General features: G+C 38.5%; 2 protein-coding genes and 1 long non-coding RNA gene across 3 annotated transcripts in view; all 3 read right to left on the reverse strand.

The window, feature by feature from the left end:
* The window catches only part of LOC116311487 (basement membrane-specific heparan sulfate proteoglycan core protein-like), a 681,374-nt gene that overhangs the window by 221,913 nt on the left and 444,703 nt on the right, over window positions 1-14,758 (reverse strand). The gene's annotated exons all lie outside the window — the stretch shown is intronic.
* On the reverse strand, window positions 3,067-6,782 carry LOC120439067. Its single transcript, XR_005612353.1, has 5 exons — window positions 6,507-6,782; window positions 6,336-6,427; window positions 5,159-5,221; window positions 5,018-5,077; window positions 3,067-3,101 (listed from the first exon to the last, which is right to left on the reverse strand). It is a non-coding gene; the product is annotated as an uncharacterized LOC120439067 (long non-coding RNA).
* LOC120439050 (immunoglobulin superfamily member 1-like) overlaps window positions 8,509-14,758 on the reverse strand; it is a 265,608-nt gene continuing 259,358 nt past the window's right edge. Inside the window, exons 8-11 of the mRNA XM_039609733.1 lie at window positions 10,930-11,214; window positions 10,555-10,830; window positions 10,107-10,406; window positions 8,509-8,842 (exon numbers count right to left, since the gene is read on the reverse strand). Of these exons, the coding sequence (XP_039465667.1) occupies window positions 8,532-8,842; window positions 10,107-10,406; window positions 10,555-10,830; window positions 10,930-11,214 (1,172 nt within the window). The 3' untranslated portion in view covers window positions 8,509-8,531. The remainder of the gene's footprint in view (window positions 8,843-10,106; window positions 10,407-10,554; window positions 10,831-10,929; window positions 11,215-14,758) is intronic.

Raw genomic sequence — 14,758 nt, forward strand, 5'->3', positions numbered from 1 at the left:
GTGTCCATACAATATGACTGAATTAACTCTCAACCTCACCAGCCTCACCTCATGTGTCACACACAGAGGTGTAGTGCTGGTAGGACCAACTGAAGCCTTTTTGTTTGTTTGTTTGTTTTTGTTTTTCCAGACAGAATATAAAATATTCACATTTTACTTAATTCAAATTGTGCTGTCACTTAAAAAGTAACATTTCATATTTCATGCAATAAACATTTAAATGAGCGTGATGATGCATTTTCACAGGAGAGCTGCATTTTTATAAAGTGACAGAAACTAAAGTCTGACAGACTAACACAATCATATGAACAGCTGCTTCTTTACAGACATTTTATTGTGGGATGTATGGCTCCGCTGACGAATCCAGTCTTTGAGTGATGACGTGATGAACCCTGCTTCCAGGCCCAAACTACTCTGCGTTTAATAAGGCTGTTGTGTTTTTAACATGTTTGAATGCTTTGTATCTTGTTCTATTTAATCTCAACAAGCCCCTAAAAACAGTCAGTGATCACGGTCGGCCTCTCTCGGTTTTTATTACTGATAATCATTTTAAAGCTGAGTTTTTAAAATCTTACGATGTAACTACAGCCCAGCCCATGCAGCAGTATTAATGACTAACCTCGTATTGTGGATCTCAGTTGTTCTCCTGACTGAAGTTCGGTCCATTTACAGCATCCTGCCATGAGATTGCATTTGTCCCTGACCATCAGGAACCCTCACGTTAACTTTTATCGAGTGAAAAAAAGTTCGCATTCATCCTCCAGCTTCACTGTTTATGTTATGCTAACATAGCTGTGTCGCTATCATGTAGCACATCGTTATATACCAGCTAGCTCAACTTCAGTAACCCTACAAAAGTCACTGCTGTTTAGTTTCCTGTCTTCATTTATGTGCAGAGCTGTATATCTTAATTTGTTTTGGCAATTCGGTTTTCATGGATGCCTGAATATTAAACGTAATTGTTACACCTGGTAGAGCAGCAAAGCTGATCATTTAAATACAGATGAAAGGATTTAGACAGTTTTTAACTCTCAGTAATGCCGCAGTGATTGTTTGACTTTGGGACCTGCAGCAGAGTTTGGGCCCAGGCACGGCTAATGACGTCAGACTTAAAGACCGGATAGCGCTACACCTCTGTTCATACAGCGCTGATAATACAGACAGCAGCAGTTGTGTGTTGTTTTGTATTTTTAATATTTTTACTAGTTTCAGTGTCTTTAGCGTTTTATTTTTTAGAGACAGTAGCAATAGTACTGACATCAGCGGACCTCAAAACTGTCGGTCGTTGTGACTCGTCAGAGAGGACCGCCAACAGATACCCCTTTAACTTCGCCTGTGTTATCACTCCACAACAAACTTGATGATCTCCGGGCAAGTGTCAGGTTTCTGAAGGAGTCTGCTTGTTATAATGGAAACTCGGCTTGATTTCCTTATGACCAGCAAAAAAATGTTTGGAAAACATGCAGAATGTTTAGAATCAAGTAGACTGTGGAAATGTGCAGTCAATGAAGGTTATAGTAGGAGACACCTGGTCCTGGTCAGATGAACCACTTTAACTGGCTCCTTTCTTTTTAGCACACAATGATTATTTTGATCTGTGTTTTATTCTCATTATTTTAAATGGACTCAGTTAACAAAGGACCAGTATATCAGTAAAACAGCACAATGGATGTAAATAGTAAAGTTCACAGATTAAATTAAGACATCAGCCTAAAGAGCAACATAACAATGATGTTACATAAAAGAAGCAATTATGAAACTTTGACTGCAAACTACAGATCTGCTAAAATAATGAATCAGCCAACGAGACTTGATAATAACAATATAACAAGGTGTTGGAATGGACGTTATTTACACAGCAGTTTACCCTGAAAAGAGGACGTTACTCTCAAGTGGTGAGGGATTATTTACAGGTAACATTTAGTGCAGAAAAAGGTGTGTGGATAAATGAGTCTGAATCTGCTGCACAGCTGCATTCCTGAGATGACTGATGTAATGTAGTAAGAAACCAGCAGGTGGCAGCAGTGTGCTGGTTAGCACTGTCTCCTCACAGCAGGAAGGTCCTGGCTCGGTTTTCCCCGTGTCTGCGTGGCCCCTCTCCGGGTACTCCAGCTCCCTCCCACAGTCCAGACACAGTCCAGAGACCTGCATGTTAGATTAACTGGTGATTTTAAAGTGGTCGTAGGTGTGAATGTGAGCCTGAATGTTTGTGTGTCTCTGTGAGTTAGTCATGTGACACAATGGTGAACTGTCCAGGTGTGTGACAGCTGGAAGAGGCTCCTGTGATTCTGAATTAATAAGTTGAAGAACATAGATGGATAATTCCTTTTTAGATGATGTAGATCTTTAAACTCAGACAGTACAAGTATTTGTTGGTGTCCATACCAGCACTAATGTAACTCTGCTGACTTTAAGTCGTTGCTATCAGATACTAAAATCGAAGACTTCAAACTTTTTTCTCACTGCTGTTGGAACAGGATACATTCAAAGTTTTATAAAAAAAAAAAAAAAAGTTCAACAGTGAATATAAAAGATATCAGCTGAAGATAAAGAGCATGGATCTGAAACAGGACACACCTCTGTGTGCTTTATGCTAAACAACAGTAACAAGTCTATATATATTATTATATACTATATATTATAATATATACTATATATTATTATTCAATATCATCTTCATAAACACTAAAAAGTGAGCGTGTCTGATATTTGGGCAGCAGAGGAGCAACAGTGGATTCATAAAAAGCTTCTTCTTGGCTTTGCTGCTGCAGCTCTCCTCACTGACCTGTAAGACAAACACACAAAGAACAGAAATGTCCAAGTTTCAGGATGTTCGCCATTTAATAACTTCAAGAATAACTCATCCTGCACAGAAGAATAATTACCAGGAAAGCTTCCTAATGTGACTTCAGAATAAACTGCTGCATCAGCTGCAGGACTTGATTGTCCTGTGAGTGAAAAGAAGAATTTAACACCAAATAAACATGTTGAACAACATTCACTGGAGGTGATGGCAGACTTTGTTTACCTGCTTTTTTCTTGGCTTTTTTTTTTTTGGGGGGGGGGGGGGGCTTTGACCTCAGCATACATCAGACTGTCCTCTATATGATACAAAAAATATTGGACATAGAGGTGGATTTAAACTCTGCAGATCAAGTCTGATTTGTCAGCCGCAGCCATTAACAGCATTAATGCCACACTCCCCTTAATCATTCTCGCTCTTGGTAGTTTCACCAGATCATTACTTTAGTGGTAAAGTAAAGAACAGACTACTTTAAGTGCTAAGAGCAACATGTAAGAACCATTGATGAGATGTAATACTTCACAAGGTTTCCTTTATTTTTACACAAAAAGTTAACAGTTTAGACTTGTGAACGCAGGATATTTTATTTAAGAAAATTAACAGCTGCAAAGCAAAATCTTAATCAACATGTAATAATCACTTAATTCAATCACCTGAATTTTATCCTAATATAACTAATCTACTTAATGCTTCAGATATAGTGTTGATGAAAAAAAAAAAAAAGAAGATAATTTCAGTTCATGAGTCCACAGTGATTGGTCAACTGAACTTTTGACTGTGAACTCCACAGTGCTTTCTTTCAATGTTGCTGATGTTACTCATCTGCAGCAAACTACAGAAAGAACCTCGAACCTTCCTAAACAGCTTCATTTATACTCATCTGCATCTCCATTTCTCCCATCTCTTACTCATATTTTCTATGCCCTACATCTATTACACACACACACACACACACACACACACACACACACACACACACACAAAACAGCAAAGCTTCTATTCCTGACTAATTAGATTGATTAAATTTATACTTTGAAAAAGAATAATGCATTTAAAGAAACTGAATTAATAAATTAATTGCTGTGATGTCTCAGCTTATGTCACGGCTGGGGCAGCAGTCGTGTTGTGGAGTGAAAGGACCCAAGATGCAGACGGCAGTGGAGATGCAGGTGGAGATTTACAGTGAAAAGCCCAAGGTGAGGGCAGAACTGAACATGAACCTAAACTGGGAAAACTAGCCCAAACAGAGGACACGATGCGAGGAACAGAGAGACACGGGGATATACCTAAATGATGCGGAGAAATACAGACGAGCCGACAACGAACACAGACCGACACCCACTAAATATACACACACGAGGTAATCGGGTAATCACACACAGGAGGGAGCACAGCTGATTCTAATACACAAGACGACCTGAGGATACAAGCTGAACACGATGACAACAGACACCGACCTTCAGAATAAGACAGGAAACCTAGAGCACGAACCTTCAAAGTAAAACAGGGAACCCACAGGCTGATTTACAACACACAGGGACATGAACAGAGCACCGAGGACAGGCACAGGTAGGTATGACAGAAACACACAACTCAGACCCTAAGAACAAGTACAGAATCAGAATAAACTAGAAAACTGATAATAACAAACTCAAAGCGCTGGGTCACCGACCCAGGACCATGACAGCTTATGTGTTTTATTTGCTGGTGTTTTGTTTTGTGATCAGTGGTGTGGTTCAGAATCTATGGATGTTGTGATTGAGTATATCCAATGGACTTTTTTGCTTCCCTGATTAAAAACTTTAATGAAAGGCAACCCAACAAACCTGCTGGTGAGATTAACCTGTGATCTGATGAAGAGACTGAACTCAAACTGTGGAAAAAGTTGTTTTGAGTTTTCATCGTTCTTTGCAAACATTCTGACCTGCTGTGTTTCTGAATCACTCATTAAATCTGTTCACCTTCTCCAGTGTGTTTGTGTTTGAGTGCTTTGAATGACAACAACAGAACAACACAGTATCATGTTAAACAAATACACCTGACTTAATGACTAACCCACCAAAACCCTAAATGACTGCAGATTAACTCTGCTGATGTGTAGTAGCTAAGCTTGGTAAGTGAATAACTAAACTCCATGTTGACCTATAATTAGCTGCAACATAATGAAATGACACATTTCAGTACAAACACTGAATGAGACTGTTGTGACTGTACCTGCAGCTCCCGTCTTCACCTCAGAGTAAACAGCACTCTGCTCTGGTTTATGATGCTTCCCTGTGAAGATGATCAAATTATTTATCATGAGAAAATAATTAACTGTATTATTTTTAAACTGCACATGTTTTATGTACTTACTCTTCTTTTCAAAGTTTTTAAGTTCAATAAGAGCGTATGTGACATCTTGATGTTCATCTGATCCTGAAATGTTCATATTTTAGTTACAGGATTGTAAACATTTCACATGGAATTAGTTTCATTAAATCAAAAACAAGTTTCATCTGTAACTGCTCTGTGCTTTCAACACATATACTGCACCATTTCTGTTGTCTTCCACTTGCCTAACTGAGTCATAGAGGTTATTGGTACCTAACAAAAGATGAACCAGAGTCACATTAATCATTTTAATAAAAACCTAAAGAAGAGATTAAATAATTCTGTTTAAGTCAAAACCAGGACTATAAGATATTTTCAGACCATGGACCCATAATGTTGTTACTGTTTGTGTTGATATGATATGAAACAACAACATTGTGGATTCTTTCAGTCGAGTTAAAAATACAATCAGGTTGTAAAATCCTGTTTTTTTTTTTTCTCATTTTATGAGCATGTGTCAGTTTGCTGTTTGGATGTTTGTCCAACTGGATTTTGATAAACTTTCTTTGAGAAACTGCTGATCTGTCAGGGTCCTGGGTCTGATGACTCAGTGTTTTGTGTTTGTTTATATTATCTTATGTTCTTGTTTATTCTGCTTATGTCTTTTGTTATGATTTGCTATTTGTTAGGTTTCTGTTCTGTACTCCCTCTGTTCCTGTTCAGTCAGTTTTGAGTCTGTGTCTCTGCATGTGTGTCGAGTTTCCTGTTTTACTTTGAAGGTCTGTGTCTCATGTCAGTGTTTTCAGTGTTGTGGGCTCCTCTGTCTCGTCTGTGTAATCAGTGTCAGCCGTGTCTCCCAGCTGTTTCCCCTGAGTCCTGTTCACCTCTTGTATTTAGTGTCTGTGTCTTCTCCTGCTCGTCGTCGCGTCGTCCCTCATTTTACACTGTGTGTTCTGTTTGCTAGCTCGCCTCACTGTTTAGTTTATTTTGCGTTCTCAGTTTAGTTCGTTTTCTGTTCTGTTGCAATCCAGCAATAAAACTGAGTGTTTTTGAGTTTACGTCTGCCTCCTTGAGTCCTGCTCTTGGGTCGACCATTCCTGCCTTCACACAGTCATGACATGATCACACTGAACCTAAGAACTGTTTGTGTTAATGAAGACTTAATGACTTAAGTCAATATTAATAATGATAAGATTATTTAAATGGTTTAAATACTGACCAGGATGAGGAGAGTCGTACACATGAGTTTCATCCTGGTTGACTCCATGATTTGTGGAGGAGCCCGGACTGTGACTCTCAGACTGGATCGACCTAAAACATGAAATAAACACAATAAACTCAAAAGTAACTGATGTTTGTTTAAAATAATAATAAAAAGTATTTTACCAACCTGGTGAAGCAGGAATCTGTGAAAGAGACAAATGTTATTACACATGTTTGTCATGTATAAATTGTTCCACTGATATTTAGTGTCATGAGATCAGAATACATGTATATGTGTGAATAATTAAAGTGTATGTAGTAAATAAACTCTCTAATACAGCATGAAAAGAAGAGGCTCTTACACTTGGACTGTCTGCAGCGATACAACAAGAGCAGGAGAATAATAATGAGAGAGACTCCACAAACCAGTCCAACCATCAACCACACAGGAGATGAACTGGGTCCAGTTACTGTAACAACAAACAATAATTAATTATTAATAAAGTATAAAAGAAGCATTCTGAGAGCACAAATCTCTGCTAAGGCAGCTCACTCTGTTGACAGTATTTACTTTCAAAGAAACAATATTGTATTTTCAGTGTATTTTTTTTTAAATTTGTACTGTGAGAAGTTTGTAGTGCAGTAAAAATAAGTCCAAGCTGATTTTTTTCAACATGACAACAAAGGCAGATGTGAAAAGTAAAAGTGAGGTCAGAGGTCAAACAAATGATATTTTAAATCTTTATACAGTACTTTCTATATGTTGACAAGACACAGCACCTTTGTAAGAATCATAGTTTCTATGGATTTTTATTTAGTCATAAAGTTGACCTTGAAGACCTCGGTGGATGTGAGCCAAATGTTAATGGATAGTTAACATGACTGCAGCTCGTCAGTGAGGTAACCAGGCAGGTCTGCTGGGATCCTTTCTAGGAAAATAAGATTTCTATGCTAACAGATTTTCCCCTTGTTTCAGTGACTTCCTGCTTCAAGATTCGTTTTCATGCCATCATTCACCTCCAGTCAGACGCCTGCCACCTTGGATCATTACCCCCCTATTCACCACCACTGCTGCCCCCCTCAGAGCCTCTTCCTCACTTGCCTGCCTGCCCACCCTTCAGCAGCTTCCACAGACCTCTGCCTTCATCCTTTACCCCCACCTAGTCTGGACTCCAAGTAAGTCATTGTTGCAGCCACTTTATGAACACTCTCTGTCTTGTCACATTCCCTCTCAGATTTCCTGCCCTAACTGCTCTCTCCTCTCCCACAGATCTGTCGCCCTCACGCTGTTATGTCCGCTCCTCTGGCCTGTCTCTCTCACCTCAGTTAAGATGTTTTTGTAGGACTCGCTCCTTAAGTTTAGGTTCATTTATGTTTTGTTCTTGTTGACTGAGACAAAGCTCACAATCTGTTGTGTTAAATGGATTATCCTTTGTTTGAAGAAACTTTGACTGATTACATCCTCTGCTGTTTTCACCTGAGTCCCACACATGAGTCCTGAATCACAACGATATTAAACCTGACAATATAGAGATATTACATGATAGTTTTATAAAAGTTCTTACAAACTTTTCCTTTTGGAGATCTTAGCCTGGTTTTAATGACTGGAGAGAAGTTTGAACAAGTGACAACATTTAAGGTTCATCATGTGGATCATTCCTGTAGTCAGCACTTGCATTTTTCGAAGGCTGAGGGTCCATGGAGTAAATAAATGCATCATATTACTATTGTATATGGCGATTGTTGAATCTGTTATGGTATCACTACATGGTTTGGCAAACTTTCTGTCAAGCTCAGATCCCAAATTCAAAATTTGATTAAGATGACTGGAAATATATTTGGGATGTTCCCTGCAGGAGTCAAATTATTAACAGTGACATTATTGAATGGTTAAAGGTGAAATTGGAAATGAGTGTTTGTATGTTTTATTCTGCATGACGTGTTTCCCTAAATTGTTCTGAATGGAGCCAACAAAAGTTCATCTAATCTGATGACAGAGATGTTGAGCTTTTTAGAGTTTTATTCTGACAGAAACAATAAAAAAATACTTTCTGCAAATTTTGACAAACAGGATTATGAAAAGATTGAGTGAAATGAGACCAACAACCAAGAATATTTTGATGCTTCGGTGCCTGAAATTGTCTGAAATTCTCAGTTTTGTTTGTTTTGCCTCATAGAATTACTTCACATACAGCAAAGCTGGGACAAATGTTCATGTGACGTCTAAATCATTCAGATCCAAGAAGTAAATGTATAATAACATACTCTGTACAGTGATGTTGACTGCACTGCTGAACTCTCCTGATCCAGACTCACACCAGTACACTCCAGTATCTGACTTTGATGTGTTGATGTTACATGTGGATCCAGTCATTCTCCTACAGTCAGAGAGTCGGCCGTCCTCAGAGAACTTCCTCACTCTCCACTCAGTGAAGTTTCCCTCACAGGTCAGTGAGACAGAGTCAGAGGTGAAGTGTTGCACTCTGTCAGGACTCACTGTGAGAGACGCTGCTGAATGAACATCTGGAAACAACATGCGGTGAAGAGACAAAGCTCACAGATGTTAGGATTCAAAATATCACAGTGAAAATATTTGTTTGTTTGAAGCTTCTGAAGATCAGTGATAATATTTCAATAAGATACAGTGTTTGTTTGGTCAAACTGTAATTTTTAGCTTGACAACTTTATTATCTTTATTATAGATTTAATTATCCAAAATTAAAAGAAAAAAAATACAATCAGATAAAATAAATATTAAACAAAAAAAGAATTAAAAAATACATACAAACCATTTTCCTACAAAAACCCCGCTCAGCCCAAACAGGACTGAAATGCTATCACCCCATTTTAGTTCATACTGGCACACCAGTAAGCCAGGACTCTCATGATTTTTGATCCCTTCTTTGACTCAGACTAACAAATAACTTTTACACCATCAAAAGCTTTGGAGGCATCAATGAAACATATAAACTGATGAGTTATTTCCTCAATATTTGTTTACAGTTTCCTTCAATATAAACACAAATCATTGCCATGTTTAGATTTAAAGCCAAGCTGGTTATCAGTGGAGTTAATAAACATGTTTAATCTGTCAGCAGATTTCTTTCTAAAACTTTTCATATTATACTGGCTGAGGTTAAAGACATATAATTAAATGGTAAATGGTAAATGGCCTGTATTTGTATAGCGCTTTACTAGTCCCTAAGGACCCCAAAGCGCTATACACATTCAGTCATCCACCTATTCACACAGTGGTGATGGCAAGCTACATTGTAGCCACAGCCACCCTGGGGCGCACTGACAGCACTGGGATGCACTCTAATTATCAGGACTTTATCAGCTTTAACCCTGATCAGCACTAATAGAACAGACAACACTGAGTCTGACAACAAGCCCTGAATCACACAGACAGTAAAATCAATGAGTCTTAACTGTGTAAATCCTGTCTGTGCACTAAGTAACAATAATCAGTACAAACAGTAACATGAGTTTAAATATCAAAGTAAAAGTATTCAAAGAGAAAACATTTAAAATCTCACATATGACTTTTTTTTCTATGTTGTCACAATAAATAAAACAGACAAATAAGAAAAAGAAAAGAAATTCAATTTGGTTTGATCACAGAGAGAAAGGAAAATATTCAGTTCAGTTCTTCTTTTGGGGAGTTTTAATGTACACAGACATCAATGGTCGCCATGGAAATGGGATTTTAATGGTCTAAATCTTGGTGAATAAAAATGATGACCTAACATGAGCTTATTGAAAGGACAGAGAGAAACAAACTGACCTGCAGACCAGACAAACTTTGGTTGACTGTGATCAGTGTGATACTCTGGGTCTCCTCTTCCAGCTCTGCACACATATCCTGCTGTGTGTGTCTGTCCATGAATGATGTAGGAGTCCTGTGCAGTCCCACTGCCATCAGGTAGCAGCTCATAACTGGAGGATTTCTCTGATAGATCAGGAACAGCTTTATACCAGTAGAAGCTCCATCCTGCAGACGGATGTTCAACCTGACAGTTCAGAGTTACTGAGGCTCCAGGACTCAGCCATGATGGAGACACAGTGAGGACAGGACGGGGTTTATCTGTTCAACAAAGATTTTCTCTCAGTGAACATGTAGTACAGTCTCTGAACAGTGAGCTCAGTTTATACAAAGAATAATAATCTCAGTCTATATGAACAGAAACACATTTTACAAAGTGTTCAAACAGCTTAAAGCAAATATGACTTACTGTCAGAAACTGTCAGTGTGACTGAATCACTCCACTCTGTTGTTTTATTCTGTGAACTTTTCATTCTGCCCTTACAGTGATAGTTTCCACTGTTGGATGATGAAGCAGATTTAATCTTGTATTCATTTTGATTTGGAGGTTTTCTGATGCTGTTTGTTTCCCACTCATAATCCCACTCAGTGTCTCCTCCATGGATCTCACATCTGACAGTGATCGTCTCTCCTCTGTATATCTCAGACCAGTTTGGATACAGAGTCACAACAGGCCTGTTTGACACTGTTAATGTTCAAGAAAGTACAATAAAAACACATGAATGACAAAAGGTTCAATTTCCATCAGATGTAGTGATTTGTAGGAAGTTACATTTAAACTCACCAGTTGTGTCAATCCTGACTGTCTCACTGTCCTCTGTGTAGTAAACTGGTTCTCCTCTTCCTCCTCTGCAGCTGTAGAGTCCTCCCTCTGAGACGCTGATTTGTTCATTTGTCAGAGGTTCATAAGATTTCCCATCTCTGTACCAGTAGTATTTCCATCCAGATGATGATGATGATGATGATGATGATGATGATGATGATGGTGGGCTCACAGAGCAGGTCAGGATCACACTGCCCCCTACTGGAACAGCTGTCCTATCAGCTCTCAGTTCAGCCTTTGGTTTCGCTGCAGTTCAGTTTAGAACAAGAACATAAAAGTAAAAATGACTGAATCAGAACAATTTAAAGATGGAAATATGTAAATGATCAAATATCATGAAACCTTAATGGTGAAGCTGTAAAAAACTGTCAAACAAAATACTCTGAAATGCTGTTCAGATCAACACTATTTTTTAAATATTTACTGTTGTGTATTTGGAATTGATTACACTCATATTTCAAAAGCTGAAACTGATTTGAAATATGACTTTTCTTTTATATTTTCATTCCAGATTTACTGATAAAGCCAGGTTCTCATCTCTGTTTACTTTCCTTGTTCTTTTTTTAGATTTTGTTTTCAATAACACAACAATTATCATTACAGTGACCAGCTGTGTTCAAGCCCTAACAAAATAAATCTACTTTTCATTCACATATGGAGAGTAAAATAAGAGAAAGCTCCAGCTGTCTGGAATGCCTGAAACTTCAGCAAAGCTGATAAATATTATTATATCAGGTTAATTGTTGTGTGACTTACTATTGGTATTAATTATTATATACATATTAGTGACTTAGTATTGATATTGAAATATTTTCTGTTAATGATTAAGTTGAAGGAAAAAAAAAAAAGCTCTTTCACATAAAATTGTCTTCAGCTTCACAGCACCAACAGCAAATCTTAATCAAACATTCAAAACAAAAATACAGGTACCAAATATTAAGCTGTGTTTTTAACTGTAGAGTCTTAATATTAAAACAATATGAAAAAAACTGAAGCTACTGCGTCATACGTTGGTGCAACAGGTAGTAGTGCACATGTGCAACAAAAAGTGCAATAAAAATAACAATAACAATCATTGGATGTAACTTTTACTCTTAGTGGATGTGGTGGAGCAGCTGAAACAGGTTCAGCATTTGTTCTGCACTTCAGTTATTAGAGCTGCACAGCAGAGAAGTTACTTTGGCAGTGAGTGGACCCAAATGTGGACAATCATGAAGTCAAAATGCTCTGTAAGATACCACTGGCCAACTTAACATAAGACAGTTTTAACCGGAGTAGTGTGATGATATGACAAAGAACAGAGAGAAATGAACGAATTAAAAACACACATGAAGTCATTAGTGAGATGAAACACTGCTGAGGAAAACAGGGCAAATTTGAACTCAGTCAGACTAATGACAGGGTAGGAAAATATAGTGCACACGGGACAAGAGACGCTGAAGACAGAACAGGTGTAAGTGTTACAGAAATGGCTTATGTATAAGAAGTTTAATAGATGGTTCCAGCAGTTAAAATGTCTTGCTTGTACATTTCTGTGGACAATATTGTAAAGGTGTGTTTATCTTGTATAGGAGACATGTTTATCTTGTCACAAAGAACAAGTTTTATTACACCGCTATTATCGCGAGGTTTGGGGCGTGACAATATAGACTGTGAGCCCACGTTTAATAATCACGCTAAGGAGTTCAGCGAGCTATCTGCAAAGGCCTGGTTAGCCTACCAGCTGTACAAGGTATTTGTCCTTTGCCATAACTGTATTGTAATATTGTGAAAATTTGTAATGTATGGTGTTCTAATTATTTTATGGTTTATTTAGAATGCGCAAGACGGTAAAGGTATTCTTCTAGAACAGGGGTCAGCAACCTTTAACACCCAAAGAGCCATTTGGACCCAGTTTCCATGCAAAAGAAAACACTGGGAGCCGCAAATACTTTTTGGCATCTAAAATGAAGATAACACTGTATATATTGTTTTTTACCTTTATGCTTTGTGTGAGCAACTAAGGTGTGTTGCTTATGAAATCCATGAAGTGCTACAGAGAAAATTACATTTTATTTATGTAATTAACACATTTTGAACTCTTAAAGAAATATAACAAAAGGAAAGACACTCAGCTGAACTAAAATGATCCATGTAGCAAACAAAATCTGTTGTGAGCCGCCACCCTCATATCGCCTTTGGGCTTTTGGAGCCTTGACCTGACTTTTAAAAAACAATTGGAAAAAAAGCACTATGCTGCCAAAAAAAAAATGAAAAATAGATATTTGCAAAATTCTGCCTAAATATGTATTTTACCAGGTTAATGTGTGTGGCGGGGCGTGGTTTGCAGTGCTGCTGCAGGGGAGGCAGACGCACCTGAACGGCACCCGCAATCACGCCTCGCCGCCTTAACGTCTGTGCTGTCTCTGCTGTTGTGTTGTCGGGCTGTGAGCTGAAAAGCTACAGCCGGCTGTATGCGTACAGCAACTGTGTGTGAAAAGTGCTCAATAAAGAGATGCTGAAAAGCATGTTCATGGAAACATCGTCGGGTCTGCCGTGATATGTTTGGACTTCTGCTCCTGAACCTCTGCGCACAACGTCTGCAAATCGGGGCTGTTCGAAGTCACTTTCATCTTTACGCAGGACTGTAAACTGTCATCTGTGAGGCGTGAGCGGTGTTTGTTTTTAACATAGTTCACGGTGGAGAACAGCTGCTGACATAATGTGGATCCGAAGATCCATAATTGGCCTATCTGGGGTTGAAAGTCTCAATAAATGCACGGCGTTTCGGCGGGTACACCGGCTTCCCCGAGTGTGACGCTTATTTTGAGCGGTGACAAATAATAAAATATAATATTATTTTTATATTTCAATATCAAAATAATCTTCCAATTTAGAAATACAAGTTAAAAAAAAGAACTAAACACAAATAAAATACACTTCAGCTGAATACTTCTAATTTATTTTCCCAAACCACCCGGAGCCGCAGTACAAGGACTAAAGAGCCGCATGCGGCTCCGGAGCCGCAGGTTGCCGACCCCTGTTCTAGAACCTCCGAAGTGGCAGGCGGCCACGAGGTAATTTTTTGTTGTTAAATCACAAGTGTTACTTTTGATAGACTGAAGCGCTTAAAGCCTTTGTGTTTTATGTTTGTAGTTTTCACGGCGTTCAATAAATGCAGCGAAGAGCCCGTCTTGAAGAAGCCGTGCCTGTGTTGTCATTTCGGAGTTACAGTGAAAACTCGCCCTGGCCTAGCCAGTGCCGGTGAGAAGCTAATTACGAAGACGGCAGCTGCAGAGAGTGACGGTGAAGTGGAGCGACACAAGAGGGCGCCATTGCATAAGCTCACCGTTCTCAAGCAGTCAAGCACAGCAGCAACAACGTTACACAGCTGGAGTAAGGTGGAAATTAACAAAGGACAGTGTTAAAAGTAGAATAAGAGTGGTTTAAGTCAAGTTTAAAGAGCCACAATAAGTTTCTATAACACATTGTCAAAGTTTATTTAATTTCTACTGTACTTCAAGGTGATGCTTTGTAGTTTGGTGAATAGTTCTGTGTGCTTGCTTAAGGTCAAAGTTTGAGTAAGGTTTACAAGGTCCTTTAAGAAAAGGTGCACTTAAAGTATACAGTAACAGTAACCCTAAAGTAACTTAAGTCGCAAATTTAAGAGGTATTTGAAATCTGAACACAGTGCGCTCAATGACATTTAACTAGACTCCCGAGATGGTTGACAAAGATCTCGAAGAGCACCATGCTGTACCACTTACTGAAGTGGAAGAGAATGATGATGAACAAATTACAGAACTACAGA

This window comes from Oreochromis aureus, linkage group 3 (assembly GCF_013358895.1).
Source record: "Oreochromis aureus strain Israel breed Guangdong linkage group 3, ZZ_aureus, whole genome shotgun sequence".
NCBI classification, from domain to species: domain Eukaryota; kingdom Metazoa; phylum Chordata; class Actinopteri; order Cichliformes; family Cichlidae; genus Oreochromis; species Oreochromis aureus.